At 35.7% G+C, this 26783-nt stretch overlaps 1 protein-coding gene across 1 annotated transcript in view; it reads right to left on the bottom strand.

The window, feature by feature from the left end:
• SENP6 (SUMO specific peptidase 6) overlaps nucleotides 1-26783 on the bottom strand; it is a 57150-nt gene that overhangs the window by 7635 nt on the left and 22732 nt on the right. Inside the window, exons 5-19 of the mRNA XM_015821069.1 lie at nucleotides 26262-26332; nucleotides 24928-25073; nucleotides 23979-24339; nucleotides 23188-23417; nucleotides 20201-20374; nucleotides 19034-19067; nucleotides 17162-17347; nucleotides 15621-15847; nucleotides 13801-13907; nucleotides 13607-13723; nucleotides 12679-12801; nucleotides 11954-12046; nucleotides 10096-10520; nucleotides 6544-6647; nucleotides 1025-1113 (exon numbers count right to left, since the gene is read on the bottom strand). Of these exons, the coding sequence (XP_015676555.1) occupies nucleotides 1025-1113; nucleotides 6544-6647; nucleotides 10096-10520; nucleotides 11954-12046; nucleotides 12679-12801; nucleotides 13607-13723; nucleotides 13801-13907; nucleotides 15621-15847; nucleotides 17162-17347; nucleotides 19034-19067; nucleotides 20201-20374; nucleotides 23188-23417; nucleotides 23979-24339; nucleotides 24928-25073; nucleotides 26262-26265 (2420 nt within the window). The 5' untranslated portion in view covers nucleotides 26266-26332. The remainder of the gene's footprint in view (nucleotides 1-1024; nucleotides 1114-6543; nucleotides 6648-10095; nucleotides 10521-11953; nucleotides 12047-12678; nucleotides 12802-13606; nucleotides 13724-13800; nucleotides 13908-15620; nucleotides 15848-17161; nucleotides 17348-19033; nucleotides 19068-20200; nucleotides 20375-23187; nucleotides 23418-23978; nucleotides 24340-24927; nucleotides 25074-26261; nucleotides 26333-26783) is intronic.

Genomic DNA, 26783 nt, shown 5'->3' with positions numbered 1-26783 from the left:
ATACCATTTCAGACAAATGGTTGTTCAGTCTCTTCTTAAAAACTTCCAGTGTTGGAGCACAACTTCTGGAGGCAGGTTGTTCCACTGATTAATTGTTCTGACTGTCAGGAATGGATCAGCCATTCTTAGATCTCAGCCAGAAAGCAAGATACTGAACAACCACCTCTCAGAATCAACTTGGGCCAAGGTCTAGCTTAAAGACAATAGTCTCATGGCAAACAGAATTCATGTCTTATCAAATAATAATTATCAATTATGTCCGTTTTTCTGAATTTAGTTCCATTTGATGAATTTGATGAATTTACAATGGACACAGCTGATTAAAGTTGCCAGAGATTAGATTATTATTCCTCAGAAGACTACAGTTGGATCCAGGCTTCTCTACTGAAGCACAAGATTTAGTGAAGGTTTTCTGTCAAGGAAAACAGATGGAACAAATACTTGATTCAGTTTCCCCTTCAGACTAGTATTCCAAAAGGATTTTGAAAGCTAACAATACAGGTAGTCCTCTACTTATAATAGTTCATTTAGTGACTGTTTGAAATTACAACGGCACTGAAAATAGTGTCTTATGACCATTTTTCACACTTACAATCAGTGCCGTATCCCCATGATCACATGATCAAAATTCAGATGCTTGGCAACTGACACATATTTATGACGGTTGCAGTGTCCCTGGGGTTATGTGATCACCTTTGTAACCTTCTGACAAGCAAAGTCAATGGGGAAACCAGATTCACTTAACAACTGTGATACTAACTCGACAACTGTAGTGATTCACTTAATTGTGGCAAGAAAGATCGTAAAATGGGGCAAAACTCACTCAACAAATGTCTCACTTAACAACATAAATTTTTTGGGTGTAAGTCAAGAACTACCTATAACACAAAAGTAAATTAAAAAGAATTTTAAAATGACAAACAGTTTGGGAGCAAAACTTGTAATGATTTTCAAGATGGCATTTCATCTTTACAGCTTACCTGACGACGTATACAAGTTATAAATATCTTACTTTAAAACTTACTGTTTGCATATGGTCGGCTTTAGATGCCATTGTCCTAATTCTGAATTACAGTTATCATCAGCAAGGCCATCATCATCGCTACTATTGTCCTAGAAAAAAAAAACTATTTTAATATAATGTCCGAAATCAAAGTTATGAGAAAAATACGGATCTGCTACATGATTTGAAGTACATAGGGAGAAATTCAGCTTCCCCAAACTTTATCAATAGTAGCAATTACATGTTTTACTATTCTACCCTCCAAATATGCCTTTGCGATTGAAAAGGTTCGGGGTAATCAGGAATGGATATCTATATGGAAAAGTACTGTAATCTTCATGTACTTCTGATATGTTATTTATAACAAATTTCTGAATTCATATTTCATTCATGCCCTTTGCATCTGCTTTGGGAGATGAACCTCAAATCGCTAATATAAATAAAGTAGATTCTGCAAGCCTGGTATCTGCTTACTCTCCATTTCTCAAAAAGCTATATTGGCGCATTATTAAATAGTATAAATGTAACCCAAGATATTTGTCATCTTCTAACTTGTCTTAATACTGTTAATAATTGTAACAATAACAAAAATTGATCAGCCTTTAATTTCCATAACGAATTTCTTACCATGTAAATAATTATGTCATTAGTAGAAACAGCTATTTTTAAAATGTTTTTGCTTTTTGGTGTTAAAAAAAATAAGACAGAAGTTCATTTAAGGTACTCAAACACTCTGCTGAAATGCCATCTCCCAATACACATAGGATTCTACCAAGCAATTTAAAGAAGTCTTTGGGGACATTATCAGTTTACACATTGAAAACTAAGCCTGAAATCAGGGCTTATCCAAATGCATATTTCTTCATATACATGATTAAACTCTAATTTAAAAATTATATCATAGCAGTCTTAACTTTACAATTCTGTAAAATCTTAAAGAGACCTCAGTTTCCAACAATCTTTCACTCTTTTTCAGCAGTTAGAAAGCATGTATGCAAACTCCACAGCCATTTCATATTTTCTCCTCAGAGTGGCAAAAAGCATCTGAATTAGTCCTCTTGTCTTTGGATCATAAAAATATCAATTATTTCTTTTAATTATTTGGACTTGGAGGATACCCAATTCCAAAACAATACTGGGTGGCTTACATCTATCGTTTGGAGCTACACATAAATATGATTATAAAATAATTCTTGCAGCAGCTCAAAAAATGATTTCTTCCTTACAGAAGGAGTTTTTCTAATTAAAACACCGGCTATAAGTCAACACTGCTCACTTATTTCATCAGTCAGCTCATTTGTTGTAGAAATTAACATGATCAATATAATACAGAACAGCAGGGACATGGATTGTCTTGAAACAATCCAACTCTGAAATTGATGGTTTGAGAAGGATGGGAATCAAATGTGAAACCAAATTTGCTGTTTTCATCCAAGCATGAAACAAAACGTGGGTGCTTTGAATAGCATTATATGCAATGTCCCAATGGCTACTTCATGGCTTATGACTGAGCTGTCCCTTTTTCAGTCAGTTTCCAGTCTAGCCAGGAAAATAGTAGATCCTAGTTAACTGCTATTAGCTTAGATTGATTCAGATGATGCTGGAGAAAAATTACTGGGAGGAAAGATGATGATTGCAGCTATATGCCTGGTAAAAACTAAACCAAACAAACCTTTGTTTTAGGGAAAATAGCATTCATTTGAGAAGTATTTTATGGTGGTTTGGGATAGTTTTTTGAGCTTTGGGTGTGAGTACATGCTGGCAAGCTTGTTTGTTCTCTTGTAAAGATTAAACAAATAAAAGGCTGCTGTTGCTGTTGTTTGACAGCATGAATAACATTATTTATGCAATCAAAAAAGCAGTGGCAGACTTTTATTTGATTCTTTTGTTGCTACCAGCTACATCTATGTACTAACAAAAGCATCAGCATAGAAAAAAAAAGTTGCTTTGTTGAATAAATAATCTGAAAAAAGCCAAAAAGAAAACTTGATCAAGATGTGTTTTCCCATTGTTTCTTTTATTTATTTTTTATTTATTTGTTTAAAATCAAGCCTTTCACCAAATCTGTAATTTGAATAGTTGACTAATATTCAGCATGGACTACCACCCACTACTCTTGTGAACCTAGAGTAAAGACAATTAGGAGCAACTAGCTGCACATCCCCCTGTTTACCAAGGTTACAACTCCCAAAATATTTTGAATTCTGGAAAATGGAAAACAAAGGGTAATACAGATTTTTTCCCCCCACTGGAATACTGTGAACTCAAAATATTCTCTCAAAACATTATGCCTCAAGCTGAAATCAAAAATCTGGCTGGCTGAGGAATTCTGGGAGTTGAAGTCCAGAAGTTTAAAGACCCCTGGTATACATCCTTAAAACATAGTCTAATACTAAAAGCCTGTGCGTAATGAAGAGCATAAGATAAGACCATACAGAAAAGCAACCAGGGTACATATAGTTGCAAAGAATATATTTAAGCCTTTTTTTTTTTTGCAAACTGAGAAAAACTGATGATCTGGATGACACAATTTCCAGTCTACAGATGCAATGCTAGGTGGTGCCTGCCTTCTGCTTACATTTGTATAAGATGGTAGCTGGATTTTATTTTACTGGATATAATTTTTCTTTAAAGGATCTGGTGTTTCAAACTACAAGGACTTGAAATTTTTATTATCTAACCAGCTATTACTGGATTTCATTAGAAAAAAGTACATGATTTAAAAAATTAAAAGAGTCAAACTATTATGACTTTCTATCCAGGATACTGCAGCACTTTTTGACTTAAATTCTGAGCTTCCAAACTACACTCTTTGATATTTAAAACAATTAATGTTGAAACAAAATTTGACTTCTTAACCATTTTAAATTAAAAGGGTCAAAGCAAACAGTGGTATAATACATTCTGATTAGTAGACTTTGATAATGCAGAATGAAACTTTATACAATTACTGAAACATTTTTTCGAAAGCAAACCAAACTGTGAGAAAGGCAACTGAGAGAGAATGAATTCATATTCCTTACAACTAAATTCCTTTTCCAAATATTTAAGCATACACTATAGATTACAGCTAAATCCAAGAAGACTTTGGGCTCTTACTGCCACTATCTGTACATTATTATAATTATTCTTGCAGATAAAACTGAGCAGCTGAACTATCTATTAACACATAACACTGCAGTAAGGCATCATTACATAACTATTAGGAAGAAAAAATGTAAATTCAAATACTTAAAAACGATGGTAAATTTTGCAGTAATTCTCTGGTTGCCAATATGGTTGATAAACTGTAAATGGTGAACACAGTTTAGCCAAAGGTAACATCTGCTTTCTGGCTGCGCTTGGGAAATACACGCAAAAATCACTGCTATATTTCCTGAGAAGATACTAAAACAAAGGGTTCTGAGATTCTTGCTGTCTTTGTGCAGATTAATGCCATACTGCCTATACTGCCTCACCTCTTTGCTGTACAGTATATGCCTAGACCAGTGGTGGCGAACCTATGGCACGGGTGCCAGAGGTGGCACTCAGAGCTCTCTCTATGGGCACGCGCGCTGTCTCCCCAGTCCTAGACCTTCAGCTGCGTTTTATAAAACCTTTTCACTTTAGGCCTCCACCGCCGTGTAAAAAAAGAAAGTTCAATCAATCAATCAATTTCAACTTCTCGCGGGGAAAAAAAAGATCTTGCAAACTTGTAATTGATTGATTGAACTTTTTAGTCCCACCCAGTCTGCCTTTACCACCACAGCCACACCTACCCAATGGGCCACACCCAGCCAATGGGCCACACCCACCCGGCACCCGATGATGCATAAGTGGGTTTGGGGTTGCAGTTTGGGCACTCGGTCTCTAAAAGGTTCGCCATCACTGGCCTAGCCCTTTTATCGTGGAGGCTTCCTCAAAGAACAAGAAGCAGAAATTTCATTTTCTTTGTATCTTTGTGAAAACTGATATGAACAAGGCAGCTGCTACCCAGGAGTAACAGTCAGTAGCCTACATGAATGAAAAAAATCATATCTAATCTCTAGCAAACTTGAAAAAAATGTATTAAAATCAACCCTTACAAGTAATCCTAACTTTCTCTGGACAACAATAACTGTACAGTCTGTCTTTATGGAAGTGCAGTCATGAAACACGGATTCTCACTTTTTGTGATCAGAAAAATGGGTAAAGCTTGCCTTCTAGTGGATAGTACTGGGAATATGATTATGAAAGTGCCATCCAGAGCAGAGGTTAGAAAATACTGTAATATTTTTAATGAACATATAGCAGAGTTCTATTAAAAAATTCTAATCATGCTTGCATGCGCACGTGCGTGCACACACCCCTTACATTTCCACCAATGAACTGTATAAAACAAAATACAACACAATATCAATTGTTATCTTACTATTTTATTTCAAAAGAGTGATCAAATCACTTGCCTGCTAATTTAGAGCTTGTTTTACCATGGTTTGAGTAACTCACTACAAATAGTCCTTGACTTACTTATTACCACAACTGGGACTGATATTTCAGTCACTAAGTGATGGGGCTGTCAAGTAAGCTGTGCCCAATTTTATGACTTTTTTTTGCTATGGTCATTAAATGAATCAAATAGTCAATAAACGAATCTGGCTTCCCCACTGACTTTACTTGTTGGGAGTCCCCTAGGAAGGTTGCAAATGGGACACTGCAACCAATATAAACATATGCCTGTTACCAAATGCCCAAATTTTGATCACATGACCATGCGGAAGCTGCAGTGGTTTTAAGTGCAAGGTCTCTTTGTAAGTCACTTCTTCCAGCACCATCATAACTTTAAACCAGGGGTGTCAAACTGCCGGCCTGTGGACCGGTTGCATCATATGGAGGCCACGTCTACCCCAACTCGGGCAATGCAAAAAAAGTTGCGATACGTCGCGATGTGGTGTGGCGAGTTTGACACCCGTGCTTTGAACAATCATTAAACAAACAGTCCTAAACTGAGGACCACCTGTATATTCTCTCTCCCTCCTTCTCCCTCCCTCCCTCCTATTATTATATGGGTGTCTTTGTCAGACCAAAGATTAAATCCTAGGCTTTTTTCTCCTACTTTTTCAAAGCAATGGATTCTTAATAATTTTTCCCATCCTTGTACACTGACCTCTGTTCTGTATTTACACAACTATTCCATGTAAATTTAGTTCCTGCCTTCAATCCATGAAATTTCCCAATGACAAACTAAGGCATAAAAAAATATTTACGGCTATCTAATATGGCTACATACAACACAATAGCTCCAAACCAAGCAAATCATGTTATGGCCTAGCAACATATTTGAACCCAGCCACTTATTACAAGCTTGTTTAATGTCTCTCAAATTCACAAATTGAAATAATCTCAATTTTACCTATGCCACAACAAACAGTATTTAAAACATAATCATTTTAACAAGTTGTTCAAAGAATGAGTACTATGCTCATTCTACTTGTTTTCACTGTTTTTAAAACATTGTTGGAAAAGCTTACTCTGTATACAAAAATAACAGTTACCTAACCATGTTGTTTTAGATGTTTTACCTGGTTATCTTGGTCTTCTGAAAAATCTATGAGCTCATCTTCATTTAGTTTATTGCTGTCAGCAGAATTTTCGGTACAGTTTAGCCTGATTTTCCGTAAACCATCTGTATTCATCATGAAGATTAACAAAACGATATAAAGAAAAGAATATAAAGAAACATTATCATAACTTTATGTAAAAGGTTAAATCTCCAAAGGAATATTGTTTTGTTTTTTTAGCATAAATCATTCTTCTTAAAAAGGATTTAGTTTGGCTTGACAAATTAAAACTTCCTCATTAACCATTACCATCAGCAACCTTACCCATGATTTGAGAACTTGGGAGTCTTCCTATTTATGGCACTTAATGCCCATATAAGTGGCTATCAGGCTGCTGTTTCAATTATCAAAATAAAAGCACTTCTATAAATTCCATCCTTAATGTTCTATATTTCAAGAAAACAATTCTAAAAAAAGGGATATCACTATCATTACTAACTATATTAAATAGTTCAATATGTGAAAGATCACAGCAGCAGCTTGTCTTCTGATTATTCACTGTGAGAAAATTTTCCACGTTTTTTCCATATGAACAAGTATACTTCTTATTGACATATGGAATTTAGGCACCAGGAATGGTTTGACTCTGATCATCTCTAATGTGAAAACTGGAAAACATACTTGGCATACACAAGTCCTACTTGTATCTACAAATCTCCATGTCACACTTGAGATACCCAAGTCCCAAAGAGGATATATCAAGAACATGGTCGTATATTGATCAAGACTAAGTAGCTTTTACTTTTCCTCCACATGTTGCCATATATTTTATTATAAATTGTAAGTGAAACTGACTTACAAATTAAGATTCCATACAAGTTTGGCAGTAAGCAAGTTGGTCAGGATTTTAGGCCCCACTCTCTTCTTGATACATTAAGGGAACTGATTGTCCATCTAAATAACTCTTTAAAAAACTCTACAAGCATACATATAGTCAACTGCAGGGATGTGAGGCTGTTTTGTGAACTTTATCAATGTATACAATTCTGGACAGAATCTGGACAGACGTCATGCATGATGCAATGAATTCCTGGCTCTTAGAAAGCAGGTCTATTCCCTTATGGCCAAGGTAACAGAACTGGAGAAGCAGGGGAAAATGGAGAGATTGGTGACAAAAATCACTGGGGGGTGACAGTACTATCCCATCCCATATAATATCTCAATAATGATAAAGAACATGGATATTAAGACAGGAAGATGACACTCCAAGGAAGCCTGAACCAACCCGGAACATTGATGCAAGTAGACCTTAAAAAAAAGCAGTTACATTTACTGCAAAAAAAAAAAGGAGATTGCTTAAAGAAAGTCACGCTGTCTAGATGGTCGTATACACTTTTAATAAATAAATAGATCAAAGCAAAAGTCAAAATGGGAAATTCTTTTCACAACCACTGGAACTTATTCAAAACTGGCTGACCAACCTCACTCAATGTGTGGTCCTCAATGGAACTGCAACTACATGGAGGGAAATATGCACCGGGGTGCCTCAAGGTTCTATTTTAGGCCCAATACTCTTCAACATCTTCATCAATGATTTGGATAAAGGGATAGTTGGGGAACTCATCAAATTTGTAGATGACAGCAAGCCGGCAGGAATAGCCAACACTCCAGAAGACAAGCTTAAGATACAGAAAGATCTTGACAGACTTGAACATTGGGCACTATCTAACAAAATGAAATTCAATGGTGAAAAAAGTAAGGTTCTACATTTAGGAAGAAAAACCAAATGCACGGGTATAGTATAGGCAGTACCTCGCTCAATAGTAGTAACCGTGAGAGGGATCTTGGAGTCTTAGTGGACAATCACTTAAATATGAGCCAACAGTGTGCTGCAGCTGCCAAAAAAGCCAACATAGTTCTAGTCTATCCATTAACAAAGGGATAGAATTAAGATCACGTGAAGTGTTTATACCATTTTATAATGCCTTGGTAAGGCCACACTTGGAATACTGCATCCAGTTTTGGTCACCATAATGTAAAAAAGATGTTGAGACTCTAGAAAGAGTGCAGAGAAGAGCAACAAAGATGATCAGGGCAGTGGAGGCTAAAACATATAAAGGACGTGTCAAGTCTGCTAACATTGGATGTTATTGCTTGACATAAGTGAAGAAGCAAACATATCTATTTAGTCTACATATTGCCTCAAGAGCAAAAGCAGGCATTGCGGGCCAGATGAGGGGGGAGGAATGCCTGTGAATAATTACATTATCTTAGCATAGCACAGCCAAGGTCAAAGCAGCAGCAGTTTGTAATAACAGATGAGACGAGAAGAAGTTTCACACCTGTTTAATTGGAGCATATGATTGATGACTGTGAAAGGAGGGAGGGAGTTGTGCTTGTCGCGAGAGCTAGGATGGGGGGGTGTTTCAGTCTTTGGCTTTACTTCGTTTGTGTCGGATTATGTAACTCATTAAAGGATTCTTTAAGGTAATTATGCCTAAAAGTTCTCTGAAAAGTTATTTCTTTCAGAACCTGACAGGACGGTTGCTGAAAAATGGTAAACTGAATACTTAAAATTATTAGAAGGAAAATGAAAATAAAACTGCTGATATAATGATCTTATTCAAATCTATTGTGCGATTGTGTTTGGAGCAATCTTTGGGGCTTAAGATATTTCAGAATTAGAAAAGATGCAAAAAGGCAATAAAAAAATGTAGGCAGTTAGAAAAGCTCCATTATGAAAAAATATTGCAGCAGTGGAGTCTATTTAGCCTGGAATAAAAAAGGATGTAAGATAGGTGACAGTGATATAAAAGTATGCATAACATAGGTAACACAGAAAGAGAGAAACTTTTGTCTCTCATGCAATACTAGAACCTGATATCATCCATTGAAGTTAAATGCAAGGAAATTTGGAACCAAGAACAGACTTTTTTATACAGCCCATAATCAAACTTGTGGAATTTACTGCTAGCAGCTGAAATACTGTTAGGCACTTTGCTTTTAAAAGGGAACTGAATCAATTCATTAAAAATCAGATGATCAACTATTTGCTGCTTCTTAAATCAGAGGCACTATTACTTAAATACTAGTTAATGGGGAGCAACAGTCCTTACTTAAAGTGCATCCAGCTGGCCATCATGTGATATAGAATGATGGACTAAATATTATTTACTCTATTTCATAGCTGGTTTTCTAGGTATTCTCGGGTGGAAGACCTCTCAATCATGCTATCTCAGAAGCTTTTAATAAAACTTTGGATCTTCGTACCTAAAATCCAAGATGAGGTTGACCTGAACATTGGTTATAAATGTAACCTAAAATAATTTTAAATATATACATCTACCTGCAGGAAAACAAACTATTTTGACAATTAAGCACACTTCAATATTATAGTGGTTTGTTCATGAAATGCAATTATGTATACAAACCCATAACATAAGTGCCTAATTTACAATCTACCTATTGTGCTCTAAATTACAAAGTTGATCAACCTGTTACTAAAGTATAACATTTTTGTACTTTTTAAAATTCCTGATACTAAAACAAAATTGAATAGGCAAGACTACATACCACTAGCTTGGATATGAATTTTATGTTCATTTTGCATTCCATTTGCCTCTGAAGTTTTAAGATCATGTTTAGGGCATATGGGTTCCATAGTCCTGAATTCTTCTATAGTGCTGTTCAAATGATTTAATTTTTTAAAGCCACTTTTCTCAGAAGAGTTTCTTTTGCAGTATAGCGGTTCAGTCTCCTCCGAATCTGTGTTTGTGTCAGTTAATTCTGAAATATGTTTCTTGCTGAACAACTTCCTTGTTAGAGGAGACTGCTGTAATAGATCCATTTCAGGGCATACAGGAGATGAAGCACTTCTGTCTTGATTTAAAGAGGAAGACTTAACCTGTGTAGATACATTTTCCTGGTAATATGGATTAGCCTCATATATTGGTTTCTCTAAACCTGGAAAACAGATGACAGCCAAGAACCAGTGTGCACTGCAAATGAAAAACAACAACAAAGAATTTAAAAGGTATCTTCATAACATGTCCTAACAGTATCCAATACGTTTTCAGAATGCTCCCCTACCTCTTCTTCCTGATATGCTATATTTCAGTGGTGGCGAACCTATGGCACGCATGCCAGAGGTGGCACTCGGAGCCCTCTCTGTGGGCACACGTGCCGTTGCCCCAGCCTCGCCTCCCCCAGCGACCCCATCCTCACCAGCAGTCCCTCTGGTGGAGAGTCACCCCCGAGCGTGGCCCACGCGGAGCAGCGCAGCCAAGGACATGGCAGCCAGGCAGCGTGGACAAGACTCTGCCCTCATGCCCCATCATGCACAGTTGATGCTGTGGGGTGCGGGCAGAGGGCATGGCTGCCATGGCGCTGCTGGGCTGCCTGGGCGATCTGCAGCGGGCCCTGGAGGCGGTGAGTGGCCCTGCGGGCAAGTGGGGTGGGGGGCGGACTGGGGACGGAACAGGGGTGGGGCCAGTTTTGGGGCACTTGATCTCTAAAAGGTTCGCCATCACTGCTATATTTCAACATAACATCAAGCGAAACTACCTGCTCATCTGTCTTGCTCTAACTTTAGAACTAAAATGGGAGCACAACAAATAAGGCCCATCCATTCAGAGATATTTTGTTCTCTAATCATGAATGAGTCCCCGAGAATAGAATTAGAGCATGCATCTCATTTAATTTCTTTCTGTTAAGAGAAAGGAATATGATTTACTCCTTGCCACAAAAGTGTTTAGAACAGCTGTCAGGTATACTGAAGCATGTCACTGTAACTAATTCTACCCCCTTCTCAAGCATGAAGTGGAAAAGAGCAAGAAAAATCTGCTTCACAAGCTCCTCAAGGGCAATGAACACGACGGTTTCTTTTAGAGATTATCTGGGAGACATAACAATCAGTGTGTGTGTTAAAGAATCCCCTTTTTGTATGTGAAAGAGGAGAAGGGAAAGCCTGTATATTCTCAGAGCAAAGGGTGGCAAACCAAAAGGCAAAATCTCAAAAGAGCTAGGGCAGAGGTAGGCAACCTTGGCTCTTTTATGACTCGTGGACTTCAACTCCCAGAATCCCTGAGCTAACCATGCTGGCTCAGGAATTCTGGGAGTTGAAGTCCACGAGTCATGAAAGAGCCAAGGTTGCCTACCCCTGAGCTAGGCCTTTTGAGGACCTCTCCATCATAAGTCCCAGTGGCGTACACACCATATTACACCAGAATGTGCATGTTTGGTTCTGAGCACAATTATTGTGATTTGTAAACTATGTTTTATAATTTACCTTACACATGAATTATATAAATTAACCTTAAGTATGTTTTAGTTATATTCATATATTATGCTCAATAAATATTGTTAAAAGAAATATCTGATGTACGGATTCCACCAATATAAATGAAATTCCAATGCTCTACACATTACTTACGCTTCATTAAGAGGAACAAAAATAAAATCTTTTTCAAAAATGTCAACATGTCGTGTCCATGTTTTTACTCGACCATGCCGTTTCTGCTGAATTCTGTGAATAAATTAACAGGCAATGAAATGTGTTTATAATTTTTTAGAGGATATTTAGGGAATTAAGTATTAAGTATTTTTCTACCCACAATGACAATTTATTAATTACTATATTCTATATTCTTCCATACAGGAACTCATATCAGTACATTTTTCTAACCTAGAATCTCTAGATGAAATTGGATCCCAACATCAAATCAAAAACATATTAAATTGTATGCATTGGCTTTACATAAATAACTGCAGGTAGTCCTCGACTTACAACAGTTCGTTTAGTGACTGTTTGAAGTTACAAAGGCAGTGAAAAAAGTGACTTACGACTGTTTTTCACACTTATAACCATTTTAGCAACCCTGGGGTCATGCAATCACTTTTTACAACTTCCCGACAAGCAAAGGCAATGGGGAAGCCAGATTCAGTTAATAACTGTGTTACTAACTTAACAACTGCAATGATTCACTTAATAACTGTGGCAAGAAAGGTCGTAAAATGGGGCAAAATTCACTTAACAAATGTTTCATTTAACAACAGGAATTTCGGGCTCAATTGTGGTCATAAATCGAGGACTACCTGTATTTCTGTTAGGCAGCTCATTTAACTGAAATTTTACAAATATCTCTCAGCCAGACTTACGTGAGCTTTGAAGTTTCTTGAAAGTTTCTTCTCTCTCTTTGATTAAGGCGTTTGTAAAAAAAGGAACTAAACACATGAATCCTATCTGCATCTTCTTGTTTTAACTTTTCTAGCACCAGATACCTTTATTTTGAAACAGAGAATACACAATATATTTGGCACAAAGTTAAAACCAAAAGCATAAACTGTAATTTGCTTTAAATGTCTTAAAAAGTAATATTTCAAATCTTTTATTTGAACAATCTGAACTATTTTGCCTCTGCGTTCCAACCAGAACGTAACCTTTGAAGGGTTGACATTACCGAAGGGGGTGGAGCATCAAAAGGCAGTGAAACTCTGAAAGAAGTTTCAGAACTTATTTTCAATACTAGTGTAATAATTCTCAGAAATGATTTGCTTTTTGGATTATTATTCAGCTGCAATATAATATCACGATACATTTGAAAAAAAACCACTTAAAATAATGTTTAATTAAGGGAACAAATGCAAATCCTTGATCTTTACATCAACAACGCTGAAAAAGCTTAATATATCAGATGTGGTAAGAGACAAATGGATAGCTAATATTTTGCTTTTTCAGAGTATGGGTAAGTAACCCTTCTAAACACTCACATAACCTACAAAATCACTAACCAAAAGATATGCAAAAAAAGTCAAAACCTCATCTTAGGGCTAACGAGAGGCTTCTGACTTCATGGCTGGATCACCATATCTCATTTTTTTAAATACCCTTGCTCTCCCCTACTTATTTATTCATTTAATATTGTGCCAGATAGAGAGCTCTGGAGAACTCAAAGCCTTAAACCCTCTTCTGTGTTATTTTGATTAGTTCTAACAAAGGTTTTACTTAGCTGTGAATTTTGGATTTTAATTTTAAGGAGTTTCTCAACTATCTTTATCTACGTGAAATGGACACTGCACAACTTACTTTAAATAAAAATCAATTATTACGTCATTTAAAAATTCTCCTTCATTTAAACAATGAAGATCTTCATTGGTCACAGAAATACCCCCTTTTGCTGGAGGAGGCGGATAAACTATCAACCTGCAAAAAAAACAAATATCGAGTAAGCTGGAGTCATGTAATGTTCAGAAATTACAAAAAGTAGAACTAGCTCTTACTTTTCTATAGGACCAATGAAGACAGTATGTGGCTCTCCACTTTCATCATCCTCGAAGAACTGGAATTGTGTTGCATTTTGTAGCTGCATTTTAGAATCAGAGACAACCTTAAGAAAATTAACAAACAAATGTCGTAATATATTTAAATCCTTGCTGACAAAGAAACAACATTACACGTCTTTTCTTTTTCTTAAGCAATTATTGAAATACAATAAAATAAAATATAACAACACTGGATCATTTGGATATCACTTCAGGCCTATTCTCAGCTCCATTTTCAGCTTCATGTACTGTTGTTTATAAAGCATGTGTTCCTCACTCCCTTACCCATTTCACTCACACTCCAGATCTGGCTGACAATCCTAATTTGTTTAAAACACAGTTCTCTATATTATGTGCTCAGAAAACTTAAGGGGGGGGCAGTTGAAAAATTTGGCAGCCTAGTGATATCCACTTAATATGGGATCTCATATGGAAGTTATAAAATGACACATTGTGAAGCAAGTGTGTAATTGCAGCACGTGAGGATGCTGTCACCACATGCATCACTTTTAATGTAATTACGATTTGTAATGGATGCCTCCTCTGTCCTTAACACTGTTTCTCATATGGGAAAGGGCTGAGCCTTTCTCCATAGAGGTTTAGTGAAATGTGCGAATTGCAATAATTACGTCTGAACCCTAAATCCTGACCTACTCTTGGTTTATGTGACACAGCAAACCTGCCACCAAGTCACAACACCAACCATCAACAGAACCATTCCTCAAGTTTCACTGTGTTCTTGTCTTCTGTTCCCTCCCAATCTCCTTCCTAGCAGTTCCTCCCGAGTATAAAGCGGAGATGGAGATCTATTTTCAAATGCCAAATGGGCTTCAGAAACGTAGCATAAAACACAAGAAAAATTATCTTGAAAATGGAAAATGTGTGTGTTTGTATATGCACGAATACACATACATAGACACACAAATAAAATACACAATACCACTGCCCTCAAATTCTACAAACACACTTATCATATTAGGACAGGTGGATAAACACGATAGCCCCCCCAAATAACTACCAAAAAAACCCCACTAGGAAATAAAAATACAGATAAAATATTAAAACAAAAAGATGAGCACCCTCATAACCTGAATGAACAAAACATTTCACTCCTACACAAGAACACACATAGGGGAAAAAAATGCATCACATCTGGTTATGGTGTTGGCCTAGAAACCAGGACACTGAGTTCTATTCCTGCCTTAAGCATGAAAACCGGCTGGATGACCCTGGGCCAGTCACTCTCTTCCAGCCCAACCCACCACCTAGGACTGACGTTGTGAGCAAAACAGGAGGAAGAAATTATGTATGTTTGTCACTTGGAGTTATTTATAAACATAATAAAGGTGGGATTAAAAAAATCTAACCCACCTGTGCAAACAATACAAAAAAAATAACAGTAGCATCCCTATCTGTAGATAAAAAAAAAATCTTCAGCAATCTAAAACACAGAAGCCCACAGACCCAAACAGAAACCAGGCAGGAAGAACAACCTTCTATTACTAGCATATTAGAGGTACCAACAAAAGAAATAAGAGGAGAAAGAAACCAACAATGAACTGTGATGTGAATACTTCTCTCCTGTGATAGACTGGCTCTTTCAGACTTTTCTAGCTTTTAAAATCTTTACAATAAAAACCTTAAGCCTTTGCAATAAAACATTTTACATTTTTTCAGTCTACACATAATCTAAAAAATAGGTTTGATGTTTTCTTTAATGAAATATTTTAGACATTATGTATATAATTATAGAAATAATAATTTTTTAAAAGTAGTACATGTTTTGTTTTGCTTTCTTTAGGACCACTGCTTCCTCTAGAAGTATCTTCAAAAGATTTTGTAAAGGCCACAAGCCTACTATTTGCTTCTTCAAAAGTAATTTTCACAAAAAAGTCAGAAATGTTGTTCCTGATACCAATTTCAGTTATTATTTTTTCAAATATTGCATTTGCGTGAGGATCAAGACCTGTCTCAAAAATCAAAATGATGTATTGTTCTTCTGGATCTATAAAAAAAGAAAAGAAAATGTAATGTTAAAAGCCCATGCATTTATTATAAATTTAAAATTGTAACATAAACTGCAATCAAAATTCTCTTTTAAGTTTATATGTTGTTTATTCTGTAGAAATCGACAATTACAAGCAAGAGATTTCATCAGTACATTAAAGAATCTCCACATGAAGAGCCTATATATTGGAATAATTCACTGATATATATGTCTATATCTTTTGAATATAATATTCACTGATCATCTAGTTTATTTTAGCAAAAGAGAAGGCTGGGGTTAATACAACATGTCCACAAACACATTTGTACTGCATTCAAATATCTCTGAACAGAGTTACTCCGGGAGCAAAATAATCTAAGAGAATTGTTTCTTAAAGAAAATAGTTCTTAATCTAATGTTGTTCCACTGAAAATGCACTTAACTTCTGTAAGTTTCAGAATGCTGAATTTATAAATGCTTTTTTTAATAGAACAGTTTGTCTTTACTATGCTCTTGCTAAAATAGATTACCTCAGCGTTCCCCAACCTTTTTGGGTTGCTGGACTGGCAAAGGGGGGAGGGGGAAGAGGGGATGATTTTGCATAAGGGGCAGGCATGCGCATGTGCACTTGTCCACCGCTCAAGCAAGTGGGGTTGAGAGCGCCGGCGCCCACCTCTTGCGTGAGAGGGGCTGTGAGCGCTGGTGGTTGCCACTCACACAAGTGAGGCTGCAAGCGCCAGACGCTGGCACGAGTGGGACTGAGAGTGCTGGTGTTCGCCACTCACACAAGTGGGGCTGTGAGCGTGAGCATGCTGGCACACCATTCACATGGCCTGATTGCAAATAGGCGACGGCCTATAGATTGGGGATCAGATTATTTTATTATTCAAAAGTAAAAATCACTACTAAGAATGTAAAAATAGTATATATGTTTTAACACAGCTAAACCTGTGATTATTAACCTAAAGAAATGAATTATTATTGGCATTAGAAAAAGGAGAAATATTCTAGAAATCTAAAAGCTCAGATGCCAAAAGTGCTATTGCCATGATAGTAAAAACTAAGATTATTCAGCATGATAATGCCTAATATGGCATTATCCACAAAGCACATGTGGATATAAGAATTATTGCAAAGAATTTTATAGGCTTGAGGAAATTCCAAAAGGGATATGCAAAAATACACAACCCACATTTATGAATCACAAAGAGACAATAAACCCTAACATTATTTATATCTTTTCAGTAAACAGCATGAAAGTTAATCTAGTTTCCCATATTCTAGTCTGCTCATAAAATTCTAAAAAGGAATATCACAACAACATCTACTTACTTGCTCCTTTACAATCATACCAGACATTATCTTTTTCCCTATTCATCTTTAGTTGTGATCTTAAACTTTGGCAGGCAGCAGGTACAGTTTGCAAGAAAACCACTGGCAATTTCCGTACACCACACCACTCACACTTTGTAAGGTCCGACGTTTTTAAATTAATATCTCTAGTATCGTTTTCTGACTCTAAAAAAATAAAAAATATTCAATCAAAATTTCATTAATACTCATTCAAAATAATAGCAAACCGTTATCAGAACAAACCAATAGTATCCAAAGAAACGTCTATATTTATACCCACTAAATGTGCTACTGATCAAGTATTTCCTAGTCAAACGCATTTGAGTTTTTGCCTGACAACTTTTTAAATAAAATAAAACAAAAAAGAATAAGGTCAACACAGAAGGAATATTGTTATTTCAAAGGTTGTAAGAAAAAACACCAAATCAGATTAGAAAAATACAAAAATATTTATTATTTAAATTTTCTGGTCCATCTAATATTATAAGGAACAATGTCCATTATTCCCTGAAATTAACTTCAAAGCTTTTACAACTAGAGACTAAACTTTGGAAGGTATCAAATTAAAACCTATTCTATCAGCAGAATGGGAAATGGGCAAACATTTTTTCAAAGTGATAGTCTGTAGAACTCAGAAAGAAAATCCAAATATGCAAGCAGCAGTCTACTAATGTAATACTAGGCAGTATGTTTGGCAGGAAACAAATAGGCTTGGATAGAAAATTGTGAACACAGAAAGAGAATCAGCTGAGTCTCCCATTTCATATCTCATAATAAAAGCTTTTGAAGGATGTAGAGGGCCAATTTTTGGGGGTGGGTGGGAGGGATTGGCTAGGAGATAGAATTCATAACGGCAAATGGCTAATTTTTCTCCCTATAATGTTTCTTCCTTTCTCATATCTCTGTGAACCAACTCCTCTGCCTAAAATGAGGCTACATAATATGGCTTCTATAGCTCCGAGATTCTATTTTCACCAAAAAGCAGAAGCATATATCTCATTTGTAATGAAAAACATAGGGTTAGTTTGCACTAACTAGTGAAGGAGACAGCATTAGTTTCAATATATACCGTATTTTCCGGCGTATAAGATGACTTTATAAACCCTGAAAATCTTCTCAAAAGTCGGGGATCGTCTTATACGCCGGAAAATATGAGTATTCTATTTTATTCCTTTACACATGTGGTTTGGCATATTACTCATCAAGTTTTCTCTCCCCCCCCCTCTCTCGCTCAAACTCTATATTTTAACTGGAAAGGTTGGGGGTCGTCTTATACGCCCAGTCATCTTATACGCCGGAAAATACGGTATTTTTATAGTATGAACGTGATTATGATTGTATGGGCTTCAAAACAGTAATTTTGTGGCATCTGAATTATTCTTTTGCATATCGATATCCATATTTCTTAAAATATAAGAAACAGGAATTACTTTATTTATTGAACAAATTTATATTAATATTATTTAATACAATATTTTTTAAAAAATCAAAGCATAAAACCCATCGAGCTTATTTCCTCAACCACTACCTAAATATTGGTACTGTACTTGAACATTAAACACTGGAAATTATTGCTAGTATCTCTGAAAGTCATTCATTTATTGTCTTCAATTGGTCTATTAATATTTTTCCTAAAAAAAGTATTTCAAATGTTTGAAATTTCCTTGGCGTTTAATATGTTATATATAAGGAAACCATTCCTACTTGCTTTAAGTATCTGGTATATTAAATATTTTAACTCACCAGAATAAACACATAGAAACAAATATGTAATTACCAGGTAATATATTTATCACATACAACAATATGTAGAAAAATTATAACAGGAAAAAAGAAAAAGAAAATACTAACCTTCCAAATGTATCTCAATATAGTCTAAACAAAACTGAAAAAGAAAATTTATATTACTACAGGCATATGTTCTCATTACCAACCCATAGTCTGAAATCATTCACATACAAGGAAACTCCTATATTAAAGTAGAAAGTAAAAAAAAAAGGAGGGGGGGACCCTCTACCAAAAAAACCCTAAAAAAACCCCCCAAAACATAAATGAAAGACAGAATCCTAAATTGTTTAATTCTTTCTCTCCCCCTTAATATTCTGTCTCTGTCTCTCTCCTCCCCCCTGAATGTATTCAACGTTATAATTTGGTGAACAATGAATTAAACCTAGATCATACAGAATTATTCTAGCTTACATCTGCTTTAGTGCAAAGGTTGAGACTTGCCAAATTTTGTTAATATTTTTTTTTCACAATCTAGGACATAAGCATTCTTCCATGAGTACATAATCACTTTTTGGGGGGGTAACAGTCCAAATTCAATATATCCAAACGTCTTCACAGACTGAAGGATTTCATATTTTTGGAACAATTTAATAATATATTAACATCTTTAACTCCTAAGTCTCAAGAACACAGTTAGCTATATAGGTAGTCCTCGACTTACAACTAGTCATTTAGTGACCGTTCAAAGTTACAGCAGCACTGAAAAAAGTGACTTGACCATTTTTCAAACTTATGACCTTTACAGCATCCCCATAGTCACATAATCAGAATTCAGATACTTGGCAACTGGCAACATTAGATTCTTCTGTTCCAAAAATCACGGCAGAGTTTTTCTTTTATTCCTTTTTCATCACGTAATCTTCTCCCTGGATCTTTGCAGGTCCCAAAACCTGATATTTGCTACATCTAGAATTTTTGGATCTGCTCCAGGTTCTGGACTGTCAGAGCAGAACACAGAATAGGGAAACAATAATGGCTCCTATTCTGTTTGAAAACTGACTGGCCCAGGATAGTGACAGAACGTATGAGAGATAACCTGTTTGCTCTGTGCGCAAAACAAATAGAAACATTTTCTATTCTGTGCTTAACTCTAAAAAGTATAATTCTATCACATCTGCCTTAACATTCTCAAAGCTTCATGCTAATTTCAACTGATTTTTAACTATATCTTTAGATTCTCCACTGTTATAAAACAGAATTGACAAACTCCAAATCTATTACTTTACTTACAACTACAGGATCCACCACCATTCTTCGCAGAGTTCCTATTCTTATACTCCGACAGTTTAATATGACACTTTCGTAAGAGTGCTGATATTTTGAAGGTATTATGACATTGGTCACAGTATCTTGAGGGAAAACCTTTCGACGCTTTACAGGAGCATTGGATACAATGTTGCCAAACTGTAAAATAATTAACATCACCACCTTAATTTATGAAAAGAAATTGCTAATTATAACTTGCATTTAAAACATTTGAGCTATCCTTCAGAATTACTGAAAACCAGCCGAAATATTTGCAAGTGAAACTTTTTTTTTAAACTTTCATTTGTGGCAACAATGTAAATATTAAATGTATGTCAACGCCACATTATATCTACAAACTATGAACGGATCTATACGTAACTCTTCTGAATTTGAATTAACTGCTCCCATATCACAAGCATAATTTATTTAAAGATATTGTCTACATCAGTAATAATTGCAAGACAAAGCAGGATAAGTCTAAAATCATAAGAAAGGTATTTGAATTAAGCGATAAAGTCATAGGAACCTTTTTCGGCAACGTGCTTTTGATGTTCATGCAACCTCCTTTATTACAAAGAGCCCTAAGCAAATAGATGTATCCTTCAACAGATGTCAAAACATAATACCAATACGCCTTCATTTGGGTAGAGAGAAGATTGTTCCAGGAGATAAAAGACTGAAAATCCCTTTCCTGGACCATCACCATGTGACATCTCCAGAAGGCGATGTCACCAATATAATTTCTCTTAATGACTAGAATGATATAACAGGCCTATAATTAGAGATGCAATTGTTCAGTAACTTCATTCTAGGTTATGTTTGCTAGGATGTCATTTCTCAACCTTGGCAGCTTTAAGATTTAAGATTCAACTCCCAGCCAGCATGTGTCAGGATTTTAAAACTAGGTTTGTCAACATGATATCTGTGGACATCAACTCTTCTCAATGCTCTGGTAGTTAATACTTGAGTATTACAACTTACTCACACCTATTAATTTAAACCGAATAGGTTTTTTAAAATAAAACAACGATCCAAATCTCATGAGGCTTTAGAAAATCTTTTTAAGATTGTAAAGCATAAAAAGAAGCCAAACTCTCACAATATTCTCACATGAATGCTATAAGTACTTGGGTGCACTGATGAGTCAACATAACAAGAATGTACGGTGCCCTTAAGGCATTCTTTGTTTTGGGTACAGTTCCATTCTGGACTCTTGTGCCTTCTTTTCCTAAGGGAAAGATGCTATATCCCCATTGTATCACCCTAAGTAAAATAGTCTGGAATCACTATTATGTATAAACCATCATTCACAAAAGACTCTGTGTTCAAAATGAAGAACTGTACATTCCATCTGAATCGACACAGGTTCAGAGTTTCATAAAAAGTGGCACATGCAGATCTTATGTACAAGATACATCAGAGCAAAAAGAATAAGAAACACTGTCATAAAAATTATTCTGCACATGTTCATCTATCAAAACATAAACAGTGCCAAAACAGTTCTAAAAGTGCAACATTAGAAGCAGTACACTATATTTTAGAAGCACCGAACAAAAAGTTAAAAATAATAATGATGCTGAAACAGTCCCACTGATTTTATTTTAGTTGAATCATATACCTCCCTTCCCTCCTCCCTGTACAGTTTTTTTTTTTTAAAAAAAAGCCAAGTTCAAGACACTGGACAATAACAATGTATTTGAAATTACCAGATTCTATTTTCATCTCATTTTGTATCAACTCTACAGTGTAGGCAACTAAATTATTCATACATATGAGGTATTGTGGCATTTGTGTCTAATACTATGTGGTCTGTATAAATATTACATTATTTCAATACATTTTATCTAGTGGATTGCTGTAAAGCATATTTGCATTTTTTAAACAAGTTCATAACTTAGAATTCCCCCTACAGAAGGTTGCTGCCATGACTATTAAGTCTTTAGATTAACATACCGTGAAAGTTGTCCCCCTTGACAGCATTTAAGGAGCTTGTTCATGGTGCATTTTTGTCTTTGTTTATCCAATTCTTGCAGTGATGCTCAAACTAAAAAACAAAAATCCCCACCATGAAATCCTTACAGTGAAGTGCTATTAATTGGGACAATTTTCAATGTATTTTAATTTAAGGATGCTTTTCCTTGTAGAATCAGTTTATCTCCTGAAACTGATTTATACTTATTAGCAAAACTGTTACAACAACTCTCTTGGGCTGTTTTCCATGTTTCTGATTCTACAGGAATAGAAGCAACATGGAAGTGATGGCCCACATGGAGATAATATCCTCTTTGGTCAATTTAAGTGCTCCATCTTTGAAACTGATGTGGTTGTTGACCTTTGATTTCATTCTTCTTACACAGTTCCTGTGATTTGGACAATCAAATTTAACATGGAAAGTAGTACAGAAAAGTGGCTCCCATACTACTGAGGCAACTTTTAACTAATGTCCCAATCCAGCTAACAGCTTTAATTACATCAACAGACTCATTCATATCCAGTGAGATTTCATTTCTTTGCGTTTACGCTGGTGCCTACACTTGATCTTTAGTACTGCATTTAATAGTGTTTTTTACATCTTTCAAAAATAGTTTGCCATATTGTTTGGGAAACCTGATATTTTTCACAAAGCCTAGTAGTTATTAACTGCAATTCTTCACTTTGTGTTCTAGAGAGCCAACATGCATATCAGATAAATATCTAATAGATATCAAAAAAAGATAGCTATGCAGTAATCCTATTGAAAGGTAATTAGTTATACATTAGAAGGATAAATGTACACCTGACTCTCTGAATTCCATTCATAAAGAAGCAAGCACTTTCCTACTATATTCAGAACCACTGATAGATAGGACTATTTTCCCATTAGATAACTCCATGTATACCTATGCAGTCATTATCCTAAGTTTCCACTTACACAGAGAAATCACTGATAAGCATACATAATCATTTCACCCTGCATACGTAGGAGCTACCTGGTCTTTCATTCTTGCTTTTCTTGGTAATGCTACTGTAGCTTCCGTTTCTGCTGTAATGCCAGTTAGCCTCTGTTCTAGTTCACAAGTATTTTCCTTCAGGGCTGCTTCCACTTTTCCTGTGGAAGGTGCAGGAGAAGAACAGGCTGAATCTGCTGGGCGTGGCGATATGCTCTCCATTCTATTAGTGACACCAATCTGATCTTCTTCATCATCACTGGATAGAACAACTGAAAACAAAAGCATTTTTCTGAAGTTTATATTTTATGATAACTAAAATATGAACCTTTAAAATGATCACAACAACTAAAATTTACTATCCAATTCTAAATAAGAAGCTGAAGATATGGAAGAAGTGTCTATTTAGATAGAACAAGATAAAATTCTATATGTCACAGCACCTAACCCGCACTGGCACCTAACCAGCAGAGCTGTCAACAGACAGGACATACTATTCATATGCAGGCATCTAAGATACAAATGCAATTTGTATTCTATATAACTTTAAAAGAATACATTAATATTCTGTTTTGCTCTAGTATCTGTTAAAGCAAACATCATAACTTTAACCTGCTTTTCCTATTTTAGAACTTAGGTCTCTATGAAAGACACTAAAGAGAACTCCCTAGTTCTATATACACATAGAACACTGCTACATCAGAGACCTTCAGAACATGCTCCAAGACCATTAAGTAACTCCAGTGATATATTTCCTCTTCAAAATGGTGAAAGTTATAATTTTAATTTTTACCTAGCTTTAATTTTTTATTTTTTTTTAAAAAAAGACATACTTGGATCATTTAGTTCAGATGCTGTTGTAGTCTTCTGCCGTAAATGTCCAGCCATTTTAGAACCCACTTTTCCATTTGGTCGTAACATAGCAGGACCTATGTTGCGCCTCACCATGAGTTCTGCACAAATGGTTCCAGGAGATGATCCATAAAACTTTTTTGCATTTAATCCCGTGCTTAAAGAATGTTGCTCTGTTGAACTGTCACGTATTGATTCTCGTGTCAAGTTATCATGTAAAGGCATGCTTTGCGTGGACTGTCTTTGCAAGCCTCTACCAAAACCCCCAGGAAGCTGGCATTCAGTTTCACTTTCATTTGTTTTTCCAATGCATGGGCAAATTCTGGAGCAACTATCCAAGCCCTAGGGTTAAAAAGATATTTTTGCGCATATTTTAAAATCCTATTATGAATAAATGTAACAGGTGTGGAATACAACTTGTATAGATTCACAGATCTAACTTTCTTTTAAAAAAAATAGAATTAAGCTCCTGTCATAAGTTACTATCTAATTTAAATTACCAGCTAATTCAGCGGTACTTTTGCTTTTTCTCAGGTTTTTCACCGTCATTCTTTTTCCAAGCCATTACTCTTATATTTTAACACTTTCAAATATTTAATCACAGATTTGTTGAAAAACAACGTTTTAAAATATTTACCACCTGTTTATGCAGTGAAAGAGTAATAATTCAGCAAGTCCACTACTTTACAACTTGAAGATTAATACTGAAATATCTAGTTTATTTTCTAATGGAGTCTGTGTAAAAGAAACTAATTTTAGATTTATAAAGGCAAACTGTTACAACAACAGTATTAGAAAAAGAATATGCAGCCAAATTGTGACAATTATAAAAGACTTTATAATCAAAGTTTTAAACTGTGGTTTTACCCTTTTAATAATGGCATTTCCTGAATTTAACAGAAAATAAGGAAAAGTAAATATATAACCCACCTCTATGTGGGTTGCATTAGTTTTGGTGGCAGGAGATGGAAGCAAATCAGCCTGATATAAACTGCATTGCCGTTTCTGTTGTACCCTCCTTGTAATTCCTGACTCTGACTCTGAACCAGACTCATCTCTGTTCTCCATCACTCTTTCTAAAAAAAATAAAAAAAAGAGGGAGATCATTACTAATTACCACCAAATATCTTCACTTGAAGAACAGCAACTCTAATTTACTCTTTTGCTTTTCATCAGGATGAAGAAAAAATAGTTATTGATTGCTTCTGTCCAGGCACCTATGATAATTCAAGGGGAAAAAAGGCTGCAAAGCTATTCATTCAAAACAACTGCTTCTCGCTCTAAGCAGCACGTAGCTCAGTGGTTCTCAACCTTTTTAATGCCGCGACCCCGACCGGTTGTACGTCGAGGACTAAACCGGTCGTAAGTCGAGGATTAAACTGGTCGTAAGTCGAGGACTAAACCGGTCGTAAGTCGAGGACTACCCAGCCGGTCGTAAGTCGAGGACTTTCCCTGCCTGGGAGCGCCGCGCATGCGTGGTTCCGCCCCCTGCGCCGGCCGAGGCGTAGCTGGCAAGCGGCAGAGACGGAGCAGGCCGACCACCAGCTGGCCCAGCCCAAGGGAGGTAAGGCACCCGCTGGAAAAGGGGAAAAAATGGCGGACAAAAAAATGGCGGACAGCCTCGCTTGGCGACCCCCATGAAATGGTCGATCGACCCCAAATGGGGTCCCGACCCACAGGTTGAGAACCACTGACGTAGCTGAAACTTCAAATGAAAATTGATATACCAACACAAAGACCTATTTTTTTCTAAATCACAATATAGACCCTAGCCTACAAACTGAATGTGTTGACTTCCATATATTAAATAACTAAGTAAATCAGAATTGGACAATGATGAGTTCTTTAAGGAAAAAAAATGTAAGAGTAACAACACAGTGGTAAAGTAGTTAAGAGAATGGCAACCAACAAAGCAGCATAAATATAATTCCCACTACTGGATAGTTGGAACGAGATTTATTTTCCACTTCAAAACATATTGTTATAAATTGAAATGTCCACATCATCAATTAAAAATATAACTTACAGCCCTATTAATCCCCTCCTTAAGTAAAAGGTTTGTTCTTGCCAAAAAGCAATAAAACAAAATAAGGAAAAGGAAAAAAGATCAATATAAAAGTAGTTTTTAAACAACAAGCAGAACAAAAATTTTGTTCTTTTATAACTGTTTCTATTGAGAAGGCCAAAAATCCATTTATTTCTTTTTATATGTAATATACATTTAAATCATTTTAATATTTTTTAAAATTAAAAAAAACACATACTCATCTCCTGAAGCTGAGACCACTTATTGCAATTGTTATCCACCTTTGGAATATTATGGGGATATTCTTTCCTAGGAAAAGTCAATCAGAAGTTGTATTCAGAAAAATTGCAACTATATTTAAAGCACAGCAAATTAACAAAATGTTAAAAGGTATTTATATTTTACATTGTAGAAACCTAGAATATTGAAATCTACAAGTTTCTAAACAGTGGCTGAAAGGCTATGTGAAACTTCTGAACCTCTTATTTTTGACTCCCACTACATTGTCTGTCCATGCTGAAATTTGTTGAGTTTCTACTAATTTAAAGTAGGAATTAAAGAAAAGCTTATCATAGTAAACACTGACACTCACCCACATAGACACAAATCCCTTACCCATTTACATCTATCCTATGCCCTTTAAACCTCTAAAAGAATATACAGGTGATTTTAGCCACTAAGTTTGTCCATCTTATTAAATGCTATATCTAGGTTCCATTCCTTGGTCAGAATACAGGCAGTCCTTGACCTACAACAGTCC

Source organism: Protobothrops mucrosquamatus, unplaced genomic scaffold, assembly GCF_001527695.2.
Source record: "Protobothrops mucrosquamatus isolate PMUCROS unplaced genomic scaffold, P.Mucros_1.0 scaffold1243, whole genome shotgun sequence".
Taxonomy (NCBI): Eukaryota; Metazoa; Chordata; class Lepidosauria; order Squamata; family Viperidae; genus Protobothrops; species Protobothrops mucrosquamatus.
Note: the sequence above shows the minus strand (reverse complement) of the source record. Positions and strands in the feature narration are given on the sequence as shown.